Consider the following 13,906-nt stretch of genomic DNA (forward strand, 5'->3'; position numbering starts at 1 on the left):
TCCGGGATATGCCGGTGGATGAGCCTATGGTGTCCTTTATAATGGACCACCTGTCTTGCAAGTGAGTGTGGATCCCAATGCCCCAGTGCATCGATGGGGACACTGGGCTGTAAAAATGGCACTGTCTTTCAGATGAGGTCCTGACTCTCTCTGATCCCTGGGCATCCTTTGTAAAGAGCAGGGTGTATCCCAATGGTCAGGCTAAATTGCCCACCATTGCCTAATCATTCTGGCCCCCTACCAATCCCTTGTCTCTAATTGGTTCTCTATAAAAGCTCACGTGTGGTGAGTGTATTGGCACAAAAATGGCTGCCGTCAGATCATCCAGGTGGGTGCTGCACATTAGTGGTGGTTGAAGTGGCTCCCCACTCGCTATGAAAAGTGCTATATAAAGACTTATTATTGTTATTGCTATTACGTTTTGTGGACTATATCAGATTTTCCTTCAGAATTTCCTGCTGCCATCATTTCACCCTCACAAGCCTTCCAGGTCCTGCTGCAGAGAAGCATCCCCACAGCCCGATGCTGCCTCCACCGTGCTTCACATTGGGATGGTTTGCTTTTGATAATGTGCAGTGTTAGTCTGATGGCCGAAAAGATCAATTCTGGTCTTGTCAGACCACTGAACCTTCTTCCAGCTGACTTCGTGCCTCCTGCCGAGACGTCTCCTGTGTTTTTTTGCTCACCCTCCCACAAAGCTGTGACTGGTAAAGCATCCAGGCACCGTTGTTATCTGTATAGTCTCTCCACTCTCAACCACTGTAGCTTGTCACTCCTTCAGACTTCTCAGAGGTCTCCTGGTGTCCCCCCTCGCTCGTCTTCTTTCAGTTTTTGTGCACGGCCTGCACTAGCAGATGTCCAGTTCTGCCTTCATGATTGATTTTGTTGGATGTTCAGTCACTCACAGATTTTCTTGTCTCCATTCCCTGACGTGTGCTTTTCATGGTGTTTTATGGGTTGTTCTGTGTTGTGTAGGACCCACCACAAATGGGCCCTTCCACATTTAGGGGCATTTATACGTCAATCAGCTGAAACCCCGGACTGATGACTTCCATTGAACTAATTCTGGGACTTCTAATACCAGTTGGTGATGATTTAGGGGTGTCATATTAATACTTTCAAATGCATTTAGGTCACTTTGCAGAGCCCTGTTGTCACTTTGACAATAATGAGATGTAATGGATGGCGAGATGGGCCAAGGTTCCTTATTACCTGAACAAGAGATGAGCTCTTCAAAGACAAAGGGGCGAAGACTGTCCTGCCTCAACCAGGGCACAGGCAGGTGCCAGTGTGGCAGTGGGTACATTGGCATCTTGGCAGGGTTGGACTGAGGAATGATATCCGGCCAGGAGGCCAGTGTAGTGGAAGGACAGGCGGAGACAAGCTGGTAGGACTACAAGCTTCCCCAATGCGCCATGTGACACCCACAAGGCACACTGGGAACTGTAGTCCCGTTGGGCAGCCTTGTCAGGATCTGTGGGTGCCACCAGGGGGTGCTCCATTATTCCTACTTTGTGGGACTTCTGCATGACCTGGAAGTGCTTCTGCTATTTATTGCTATGGCACTGCAGATACTCCCGGATCTAAGATAAAAGAAGCCATGTGACCTCATCCAAGTGAGTTGGAGTCGGGTGGAAGAAGGACAAAGTTCACCTGGGAGGAGTGGAAAGAGAGCGGCAAACAGAAGGAGATTGTGCTGAATTGGTGATTTGCAGAGCCATTCTGTAAGGTATTTGCAAAAATAAATCGGGACGCGCGTCATGGTGGTTGTGTCTGAGGTTCAAGGTGCTGCAACACCCCCTACTCTGGTCATAGAGTCTTTTTTGAAACGAAAAATTCAAATGAAATCTGACTGTGCTTCAGTGTCGCATAACAATACAATGTGAAAACCTCCAGGAATGTGAAAACTTTGCTATAACCACCATAGGCGACATCAAAAACTCTCCTTCATACAACGCCAGACCAAACCACAGCAGGCATTTTGTAGCAGAGGAGAACCCACAGAGCCATGCCTTCAGTCAGACCAAAGCAGACAAAAGGGATGAAGACCACGGGTCATCCAAACCGTCCACCTACAACACGCTCTCACACGGAAAAGTGAAATCGAAAAGTGAGTCCCCTAAGTGCGTCTCCGTAATTATCGAGCCTCGCCTTCCTCCGTGCTTTTTGTTTTGATCTCCTGTCCTCTATTTCCTGAAGGAGATGCATTTGTGAAATGAATACAGCGAGAAGGGATTACGGATTGCAGCAGATATTAACCCCTGGGCTGCGCATTCCCGGCATGTTTTGAATCTCTCCATCAGTGGATGGTGTCTTTTTAATCACGCGTTTAATAAGATGAGTCTAATTAGGTGCCAATTGCTTTCTAATGTGCGTCGGCAGGGAGTGGAAAGGACATGCCTCATATTACAATGGTAATTGTAAATTAGCACCGGCGACTGTGTGGTTACTATAGTGATCTTTATGAGCATACCGAGCAGAAAAACACACACACACAGAGGATGAGTTTACTTAAAGAAAATGAGCAGTAAACAGAAAAAATGGACAACAAACATATAGTCAGAGCAAAGAGGCTGTGTGAACGAAAACCTCAGGCGCGATGGAAAGAAATTAGAAAACGTAGGCATGCTGTAGAATTCAGGCGCTTTCGGGGACTTGTAGCATGCAGGAATTTTAGTTTTCTTGTAGTTACGAGGGTGTTGTACTGTGTTAGTCATTATGAATGTAGTGAGAAGTCAGGCAAAATGACTTGTAAAAGATTACAATATGCCAGCTTTCGGGGCAACTCGGGCCCCTTCTTCAGGTGAGATACAAATGATTGTTTACAATATATTATACCCTCACTGGCCACTTTATTAGTTCCACCTGTTGAACTACTTGTTAATGGTAAATGGCCTGTATTTGATATAGCGCCTACTAGAGTTCAAGAACCCCCCTAGGCGCTTTACAACACAACAGTCATTCACCCATTCACACGCTGGTGATGATAAGCTACTTTGTAGCCACAGCTGCCCTGGGGCGCACTGACAGAGGCGAGGCAGCCGAACACTGGCGCCACCAATCCTTCCGACCACCACCAGCAGGCAAGGTAGGTTAAGTGTCTTGCCCAAGGACACAACAGCTGCATTCTCATGCCGGGAGCCAGGATCGAACCTGCGACCCTCCGATTGCTGGACAACCTGCTCTACCGACTGAGCTACTGCTGCCCTTAATGCAAATATCTAATCAGCCAATCACATGGCAGCAACTCAATGCATTTCAGCCTGTAGGCCTTGTCAAGAGGACTTGCTGAAGTTCAATCCGAGCATCAGAAAGAGGAAGACAGGGGACTGAAGTGACTTTGAATGTGGTATAGTTGTTGGTGCCAGAAGGGCTGGTCTGAGTATTTCAGAAATTGCGGATTTACTGAGATTTTCACACACACCCATCTCTTGGGTTTACAGAGAATGGCCAGAAAAAGGTCAAATATCCAGTGAGCGGCAGTCCTTTGGGTGAAAATGCCTTGTTGATGCCAGAGGTCGGAGGAGAATGGCCAGACTGGTCTGAGATGATAGAACTCAAATAAGCACTCGTTACAACCAAGGTGTGCAGAAGAGCAACTCTGGACAAACAACACATCAAACCTTGAAGTAGGTGGGCTACAGCAGCAGGAGACCACAGCGGGTGACACTCCTGTCTGCTAAGAACAGGCGACTGAGGCTACAATTCACACGGGCTCACCAAAATTGTCAAGTGAAGGTTGGAAAAACATTGCCTGCAAATCTGAAAATCGGTTGGTAGGGTCAGAGTTTGGCGTCAACAACATGAAAGTATGGATCCATCCTGCCTTGTATCAACAGTTCAGGCTGCTGGTGGTGATATTATGCTGTGATGGGATATTTTCTCGGCACACTTTGGGCCCCTTAGTACCAACTGAGCATCATTTAAATGCCACAGCCTACCTGAGTATTGTCACTGACCATGTCCATCCCTTTATGACCACCATCTTCTGATGGCTCCTTCCAGCAGGATAACACGCCAAGGCACAAAGCTCAGACCATCTCCAACTGGCTTCTTGAACATGACAAGGAGTTCTCTGGACTCAAATGGCCTCCACAGTCACCAGATCTCAATCCAGTAGAGCACCTTTGAGATGTGGTGTAACGGGGAGATTCTCATCGTGGATGTGCAGCTGACAAATCTGCAGCAACTGTGTGATGCTGTCATGTCAATATGGACCACAATCCCTGAGGAATGTTTCCAGCACCTTGTTTGAATCGACGCAATGGAGAATTACGGATGTTCTGAAAGTGAAGGGGGGTCCAACCCGGTGCTAGCAAGGTGTGCCTAATAAAGTGGCCGGCGAGTGCATATACAGTTTATTATTATTATTATTATTATTATAAATTACCAACGATACAAGCCAATGCTTACCAATATGATAAGGTCCACAGCCGAGCACCATCACCCCCTTATCAGCAAACTCCACGTCGTGCTCCTGAAAAACAAACAAAGTAAAGAGTTGGATGTTCCTGACATCCTGTTCATAGGCGACCTACAAAAAGAGAGACTGGCATGAGTGCTGCTGCTACTGCTTTGTTAGATACCCCCAAACAGTGAGCCGGGGGTCCCCAAACTCAATTCCCACCCCAGTCACCAGTTACCCGCACAAACACACACCCCAGGAATGTGGAGTGCACCCAACCCGAGCCCTGCAACGCCTCTTCCTGAATTTTCACTCGCTCCATGGCGGCCGCTGTCTTCGGAGATGCGTTTTCGTGAAGCTCAATTAGCAGCAGGCGTTCATGTCAGGCCGGAGAGTCTCTCGTCTGTATTTTCTTTACGCCGCGGCCCTTTGATTTTCTCCCTTTATCTTGTCATTCCCAATTTGAAATGCTGTCCATATCTGATACCTCTGTAGGTAACTCATTTCTAAAGTGTTATCCTACAGGTGTAATAAGAAATTGCCTGCAAATTGCTTGATGATGCTCTCTATGAAAGACACAATATGGAATGGAGTTGGAGTGAATGGAATAAAAGCAGAAGAAGGCAATACCATCACACTGTCTCTGTCACTTATGTCTGTTTTATGGACTTGCAGGCGTCTTTTCAGTTTTCATACACACACACACACTTGGAGGTGCCAGGGCCGGCTAAGGTGGCACAATACAAAGAAAGATAGCCACCATCCTCCAGAAGAGAAAGAAGGCTGGAGCCACTAGGGGGCAGTACAGGGTGCATAAGAACTCGGCAGGGAGAGTGGAGGCCGGAGATGGGTCCAGCTGCAGACCTCCACAGCTCCGCCATTCAGCAGCTCCGCTGGAGAGCCAATTGGATTGCAGGTTTTGTGTCATCTGGTTTACTCGACTTGAGCCTTAACCACAGTGTAACCAAGTGACGTATGATGTAAGGTGACAACTTCCTCAATGAAGTAGGGCTCTGGTGGTGTTTTGGGGGTCCAGGGAGGGAAAAACGTGCACTGATATTCCTAGAACTAGAGGTCTGAACTCCCATGGAAAATCCCATGAACCAGACTCGGAATCAAAGAGTAGGGAGCAGATGCGGGTGAGTAGACTTTTATGGCTGTGGTCGAGAGTGAGCAGTAAGAGTTGTAGAAAATCTCTGAGCGATAAAGAAAACCTTATGTTTTATGGCTTTTGTTTTCATATTGGGACCCCTGCTCGCATAAGTTCCAAGTAAGAACGACCGCAGGATGTTGTTTTAACTTGATTAAAAAAAAAAATAATAATAAATTTCACCTGAAAAAAACGATTTTATGTGGCAAATGAATGTATACTATGATTGTGAGGAATAAAACTGGCAAATCATTAGCAACTCAAAGCGCATAAACCCCTTTCCCAAAGTAAACCAAAAGAATATTCTTTAATGTTTAAAGATTTGTTTGTAAAAAAAAAAACAATATTCAAAAGTAAACAAAATCAAATGTTACGCAAAAAAAAAAAAAGGCCTAAAACAAAATGTCACAACCAGGATATCAAAAAAGTAACCGGAATTCAGTACATTTAAAAGAGGGCTGAACAACAGATGTCCTCTCTAAAGTGTGGGACTCAAGACACAAAGGCTGAGGACAGACTCCTTTGGGGCGGCCTGCCCCCCTAAGGCACAAAATACAAAAGACCACACGAATATGATATTGCCATAAGACAGAGTTTCTTAAACTTTTCTTTTTTCTTGTGACCCCATCTTGCTCCTCATAGTGTCGATCGTGAGGGACGGGACCACCCTGGCCCACCCCACTGTAGTAACCCCACTGATTCATATGTCCACCTGGGAGAATAGCTGTCAATCGATATAATGAGGGATGGGGTGCTCATGGAGAATCACCACTGACAACCGGTGACCACCACGACACACCTCACAAACAATCTGTGACTTCTTAAATTTTAAATATGATGGTGCCCAAAAACCAGAAATGTACATGTATAGTGAAGTCCACTTTAATAAAAGGACAAGTGTCTGCGTTTGTGTTTCTTGTGACCATCCATTTGATCTGCCTCTGTTATTTGCCATTTGATATGAAATTTGTAAAAGCAGTACTGCTGTGTGTGATGCACCATGTGTTGGAATGAAAAATATAATGCATTTTATTAGTACAAATATTTGTGATATGCCATCTGTTGGAATGAAAAATGCAATGCATTGTAAGACACCACAATGACACCTGCTTCTGCTATAACACAGAATCAACTCTTAAAACATGCACACATTACTGGAATCCTTTGTGTTGCAAACTTCTGAGAACATTCCCAGTACAGCCATTTAAGTGCTTTTGGAGTTTTGAAACAGCAGAAAGTGACATGAGGTTGGTGTCATTTAGAATAAAAGGTTTCCTTTAATCATTTTCATGGTGAATTGAGAAGATCGACTACTCTCTGCTAGGATGACCCCACTCCATGAATTTTAAACAGATTCCATATTTCAGGAAGCAATAAGATTTGGTATGTCAATAGCTGAAAAGTCAGCTTGAGTCAGCATATTTTCAATGAATGAGTTGTACATCCAAAATCAGCAATGAAAAATGCAATCCATTTTATTACGAAAAAAAAAAATCTGTGATGCACCTTCTCTTGGAATGAAAAAAATGCAATGCATTTTGTAACTACAAATATTTGTGATGCACCATCTGTTGGAATGAAGCATGCAATGCATTTTGTAACTACAAATTTTTGTGATGCACCATCTGTTGGAATGAAAAATGCAATGCATTTTGTAACTACAAATATTTGTGATTAACCAACTGTTGGAATGAAAGATGCAATGCATTTTATTACTGCAAGTGTTTGTGTTGCACCATCTGTTGGAATGAAAAATGCAATGCTGAGCATTGTAGACTCAAAGCTAAAAGGAGCTGGGTTCAAATTGCAGTCTGGTAAGGCCCCTTCCAAGCTAAGTGGGTGTTTAGTGGTTTCCTCCCACATCCCCAATAACTGCAGTGCAGGTTTACCGTGAACTCTAAGTCCAATGAGTGTGTTCTACAATGGCCTGCAGTTCTAGCCAAGAATGGTTCCTGCACTGTGTCCCGTGCTTATGGAATTAGTGTGAGTGACATTCAACACCACTTCAGAAAGAAAAATAAAATAAAATCAAAAGATCCGTGTCAACCATCACCTATCCACAGCCTGTCTTTCTCCCATACACACAGATAAAGAAGTCCCAGAGCTCTGACCTGTCCATGGTAGGTGCAGTACAAGTAGTTGGTCACTGCAGGGTACTCAGCAGCAAGGGTGTCGATCTAAAATTTAAGAGGGATAAAAGAGTTAGACAGAAACGCCTACATGCCCACCCACTCACACCTCCTTCTGCAGCAGCTCTTCACGTGTAACAAGACGCCACACATTGTGTTCACTCACAGCCACTTCACTCAAGGCTGTTGGGCTCCAAGCGGCTGCTGTGCATGTCAGCCATCAAGTGCTTGTCAGGCTGGACTTTATTAAGGAAAGAAGTACCTGCGCCCACAGCCCTCAGGACTCCAGACATATCTTAGGGGTCTGCATCCCACAGCACTACGTGACTCTTTATATGTCCAGAGCTTTTTGTTAATGGGGCACCTCAGAGATGCCCTCCCTGTTCACACTCTACACCTTTCTGGTATTGCAGCCCATTTATTTTCTCTTGACTTCAAAACGCTGAGCTTGTGGGTTCAAATCCCACTACTGACACCTGTGGGACCCTGAGTAAGTCACATGACCTGCTAATGCACCAATTGGAAAACCAAAAAAGAAATGTGATCAATTGTATCGTAAAATGTTGTAAGTTACCTTGGATAAAGGCGTCAGCCAAATAAGTGCATGCAAAGAGTGAATGGAGTGCAATCATCATTGTGGTTATGGGAATCCCCCTTGATAAGTTGAGCGTGTTCAAAAAAGTAGTGTGAGGGACTTTCACCTTGGTGATCTTCCCTTGGAGAATCTCACCCCTTTATATGAGCAGGGAGGGAGGGAGGAATGAGGGCGAATGTCGGAGCAGCTAGCGTTGCGACCCACCACAGCCCACTACAAGTATAAACCATTACAACTCATCGACTCACCAACCCAATAGTGGGTCACGACCCAGTGGTTGAGAAGCACTGTTCTACACATTGGACTTGCAGTATAATAGCAAGGCTTGTCATCTACAGAAATTCTAAGATGACCCCTCCATCATTAATAATGGAGACTCATCGGAGTATAGGGGGCTTTTTGGAGGATCTCATCTTTTGGTGCAGAGAAACCCACCTGCAGCTCCACATGATGGTGGCCTGCAGGCATGTCAAAGAACCTATGAGACTGGTCACCATTCAGGGAGAGGGTGTGGGAGTTGTGCAGAGGTACCAGTACTTGGGGGGTGGGGGGTCCATACGAGCATCAGGCTGGTCTGGTCTGACAACACAGTAGTCAGAGCGGAGTGGACTTGCTAAGGAGATTCTGGTCTTTTGATGCATTTAGTAAAGCTGCTGGAAATGTTCTACCAGTCCATAGTAGCCTGTTTGATGTTCTACACGCTGGTCTCCTGGGAAAGTAACCTGAGCTCAGAAGATCAGACTTATCAGGAAAGCCTGCACCATCACAGGGCCCACCCAGGATACACTGGCAGCTGTTGGGGGGAAAAAGCAGACAGAGGCAAAAATTGACGGCATCATGAAAAATCTCCTCCAGGGGGCGCTCTCTTGGAGCACTTTGTGTGCACAATGTGCACTAAGAAGCCTCTCCTGCCCACCGCGGTCATGCAATGCAATGCCTCCACCCAATGCACTCGTTAAGTTCATTTTGAAATATGTGCACACTATTGATTGGTTGACTGATTGATTGGTTGACTGATTGATTGGCTGTATTATCTGTCCTGTGCATTTGATTCCTTGTTATTTTTTATGTCTCTGCTGCTGTACATATCAAAATTTCCACTTTGGATTAATAAAGTTTAAGTAATCTAATCAAATAAAGAAAAGCAGCCAACACTCTAGAAAGGGGGGCTTTAGGGTGTTATAAGGGTCATCTGTTAAGCAGCCCTATGGAACATAAACACAACGGCAGTTATCCTTAGCCCCATATTCTAAACCAGCATCATTAGGACTTTATCTTATTAAAGAAATACTCGGCCCAGAGTGGCAGAGAAAAACTTTTAATCTCACATTTTTACACAATATGAAGATAAGAAATTATTATCTATATCAGTGTTTCTCAACCTTTAAGTATTTGCGACCTGAGTTTTAATAACAGTATTAATCGTGCCCACCTAACTTTTTTTTTTGAAACCCTAATGAAATTTATTCCTATATTTTTTGCTGCTGATACACCGTGTGGCATCTGGCCGGGGCTGGAGCCCGGCCGGGACGCCCAGGAGGACCGGAGGAGGACTTGTACCTCCTCCAGACCGCGAGGGGGCGACCGCACTGGTTATGTTGGGGGCCACGGGTAAAGGGCTTGGAAGCCCAGCCCTGTAGGGACCCGTGGCCACCGCCAGGCGGCGCCCCGGTGCCTGAACAACCCTGGAGCCCAGCACTTTCACCACACAAGGAAGTACTGGGGGGAAGAAGACAGGGGACACCCGGAGGGCTTCCAGGTGTGCAGCCGGCACTTCCACCACACTGGGGCGTGTCTGCGGAGGAGTGCCGGGAAGCAGCTGGAGCCCATCCCGGTTCCTATTTAAGGGGCCGCCTCCCTTCAGTCGAGAGCGGAAGTCGGGTGGAAGAGAGACGGAGCTGGAGAAAGGACTGGAGGCGGCCAGGAGAATAGCGATTTGACTGTGTGCCCTTGACATTGGGGGAACAGTGCTGGAGGCACTGGGAAGTGCACTGAAGTAAATATTGTAAATAGTACTGTAAATAAACGTGTGTTGGGTGAACATACGATGTCCATCTGTGTGTGTCTGGGCCAGCTTCCACAGTGGCGTAGCCGGCAGGATGATCCACCTGGGTCGAGGTGGGGACCTGTTTTCAAACAAAAGTATTCTGTGGACGGCCCGGCGCAGCAGCAGACCCCACAGACTCGCCTCGGGAGCGGCATGTGCACAACCCCGCGGGAGCGGTTTACCCCACGGACAGCCGCTGGACCGCAGAATGACCATGTTCCCTGGGTGCGGAGGAAGGAGAATGGGTGTTGCCAGAGTGCAGCGGGCTCCGAGAGTCGCGCTTTCAGGACGGACGGCCAGGCCGGCATGGTGACGCAGAAGGCCACACCGAGGCAGGGGCCTCGGAGTGACGGGATCCGGGAGGTGAGTGCCCTGCCCTGCAGTAAACGGCCCTTTGGGGTCAAGCTTACCTTGTTTCCCCTTGATCCGCGTCCATGGCAGAAGCACGTCGGTCCACAGGCTGTCGGCAGCGCGAGGGCGGCAGCGAAGGAGGCTGCGAAATCAGAGCCGCTGCAGCTCAAAGACATGCAGCAGCTGCAAGGCTGCCAGGAGGCACGCCACTGCACCCGGAGAAGGGGAGACAAGATGGCCGCGGGCCGGAAGTCCCGCCCGCTGACAGGAATGGGATTGGCCGGTGTGTCTTGTGTGCCCACCAATGATGGTACAGAGGTGGGACCAAGGAATGCCAGTCTCATGCCAAACAGGAGGCAGACGGCGAGTGTGGCTGATGGACAGGTAAGCCCACCGACGTCTGTGTCCCTGTTATCGCTGGGGGATCTGTGCGAGCCGGAGGAGTCCCTTCGGCCCACAGAGTCGTCTTTGTTGCAGGTGCTGAGTGCTCTCGCCGTCCAGCTGGAGAAGCTGAAGGGGAAGGCGGTCGCGTCGTGGGAGACGCCGTGCGACACCGAGGAGTGTGTTTTGGGTGTTTTTAGTGTACTGGGGACTGTTTTGTACCTGTGGGGATCACGAGAAAGATGAGAAATAAAAGTTGTCTGTTTTTATAAGTGCCTTCGGTGTGAGTCTGTGTCGGGTCAGGTGCCTACAGTCATTTGAAAAAGTTTGGGGACCCCTCTCAGTCTGCATAATAATTGACTCTCCTTTCAACAAAAAAGATACCAGTGGTTTGTCTTTCAATTCCTAGGAACATCCGAGTACTGCGGTGTTTTCCAAACAAAGATTTTTAGTGACGCAGTATTTAGTTTTATGAAATTAAATCAAATGTGAAAAACTGGCTGTGCACAAATGTGGGTCCCCTTGTCATTGTGCTGATTTGAATGCCTTTCACTGCTCAATGCTGATTACTTGGTATGATGAGCTCGTTAAGCCTTGAACTTCATAGACAGGAGTGTCCAGTCATGAGTGGTCAAAGGTATTTAAGGTGGTCAATTGCAAGTTGTGCTTCCTTCCCTTTGACTCTCCTCTGAAGAGTGACAGACAGCATGGGATCCTCAAAGCAACTCTCAAAAGATCTGAAAACAAAGATTGTTGAGTCTCCTGGTTTAGGTGAAGGCTACAAAAAGCCATCTCAGAGGTTTAAACTGTCAGTGTCAAGTGTAAGGAATGGAATCAGGAAATGGAAGGCCACAGGCACAGTTACTGTTATACCCAGCAGGTCTGGCAGGCCAAGAAAAATACAGGAGCAGCATATGAGCAGGATTGTGAGAATGGCTACAGACAACCTACAGATCACCTCCAAAGACCTGCAAGAACATCTCGCTGCAGATGGTGTATCTGTACATCGTTCTACAATTCAGTGCAATTTGCACAAAGAACATCAGTATGGCAGGGTGATGAGAAAGAAGCCCTTTCTGCACTCACGCCACAAACAGAGTCGCTTGTTGTATGCCAATGCTCATTTAGACAAGCCAGAGTCATTTTGGAACAAAGAGCTTTGGACTGATGAGACAAAAATGGAGTTATTTAGTCAGAATTTCCCCTTGGGATTAATAAAGTATCTATCTATCTATCTATCTATCTATCTATCTATCTATCTATCTATCTATCAGAACATAAAGAGCTTTGCATGGTGGAAGAAGAGCACCACATTCCAAGAGAAACACCTGCTACCTCCTGTCAAATGTGGTGGAGGTTCCATCATGCTGTGCGGCTGTGTGGCCAGTTCAGGGACTGGCGCCCTTGTTAAAGTTGAGGGTCGGATGAATTCAACCCAATATCAACAAATTCTTCAGGATAATGTTCAAGCATCAGTCACAAAGTTGAAGTTATGCAGGCGTTGGATATCCCAACAAGACAATGAGCCAAAACACAGTTGGAAATCTACAAAGGCATTCATGCAGAGGGAGAAGTACAATGTTCTGGAATGGCCGTCACAGTCCCTAGACTTGAATATCATCGAAAATCTATGGGATGATTTGAAGAAGGCTGTCCATCAAATTGAACTGGAGAGATTTTGTATGAAAGAATAATCAAAAATACCTCCATCCAGAATCCAGACACTCATCACAGGCTATAGGAGGGCAGCGTCTGGAGGCTCAAAGGAGCAAAAGGAGGCTCAACTCAGTATTGATGTCATCTCTCTCTTGGGTGCCCACATTTATGCACCTGTCTAATTTTGTTATGATGCATATTTTCTGTTAATCCAATAAACTTAATGTCACTGCTGAAATCCTACTGTCTCCATAAGGCATGTCAGATATTAAAAGGAAGTTGCTACTTTGAAAGCTCAGCTAATGAGAAACAAAAATCCAAAGAATGAAGAGGGGTTCCCAGACTTTTTCATATGACTGTATATAGCGCCTTTTACACTAGACTGCATAATACCATACATTGCATTAATGTTCATATTGCTAACTACACGTCAATATGGCTGCTACTTCTTTGTCTTGTCTTGTTTGTGTTTTAATGTTACATTTTAATTTTTAATTCTAATTTTAATTTTAGTGTTGTTATACTGTGGACCCTGAGCTTCGCAATTCCGTCTATCTGTATACTTGTGTATGGTTGAGATGACAATAAAGTTCGCTTTGACTTTGACTTGACTTTGATATGTGGAGACCAACGCTGAATCAAAGTAAACAATACCAAAACGGCCATGAAAAAAACAAAATCTGACGTTACTCGTGTCACATTATTCAGACAGGCCAAGTCACGCAGTGGTGTGCTTACAACGTCCCAGACACGTGTATGTTAACTAAAATTTGGTTAAACAAGTCACTTCCGGAAAAGCCTTGTAACCCTAAAAGCGATGTCACATGACGGGCCTTTTTGTCACAGGGTATGTCAGCCCAAAGTCGCTGATCTTGTCGCTCCACCAGGTCAAATTACACGACTGACTGAAAATCGCTATCCCCACTTCACATTCGCAGACTTTCCAGTGCACTCGTGCTCGGCCCTTTTTCTCACAGCCAATAGCGAGCTGCCTGACAGACGTGGCGCCGTTTGAAGGGTTAGCAGCTGCAACCTCTGCTCCCGAATTCCCTTTTCCATTCTGTTATGACACAAATATGAGACATCAGACAGACGAGCTTCTCTTCAGTTTGCGAAGTTCAAAACACACATGTGTCACTGTATTCTGTGTGCTGTAGTTCTTGGTTCATTTGGCTGTCAGCCCACCTGCACA

The 13,906-nt window shown here is 46.3% G+C and overlaps 1 protein-coding gene across 4 annotated transcripts in view; it reads right to left on the reverse strand.

Moving 5' to 3' along the window:
* Positions 1 to 13,906, reverse strand: part of cps1 (carbamoyl-phosphate synthase 1, mitochondrial) — a 269,036-nt gene that overhangs the window by 138,888 nt on the left and 116,242 nt on the right. For all 4 annotated transcript variants that reach the window (XM_039755356.1, XM_039755359.1, XM_039755355.1 and 1 more), the window contains exons 23-24: positions 7,667 to 7,732; positions 4,414 to 4,477 (exon numbers count right to left, since the gene is read on the reverse strand). In XM_039755356.1, the coding sequence (XP_039611290.1) occupies positions 4,414 to 4,477; positions 7,667 to 7,732 (130 nt within the window). The remainder of the gene's footprint in view (positions 1 to 4,413; positions 4,478 to 7,666; positions 7,733 to 13,906) is intronic.

The sequence above is a fragment of the Polypterus senegalus genome, chromosome 6 (assembly GCF_016835505.1).
Source record: "Polypterus senegalus isolate Bchr_013 chromosome 6, ASM1683550v1, whole genome shotgun sequence".
Classification (NCBI taxonomy): domain Eukaryota; kingdom Metazoa; phylum Chordata; class Cladistia; order Polypteriformes; family Polypteridae; genus Polypterus; species Polypterus senegalus.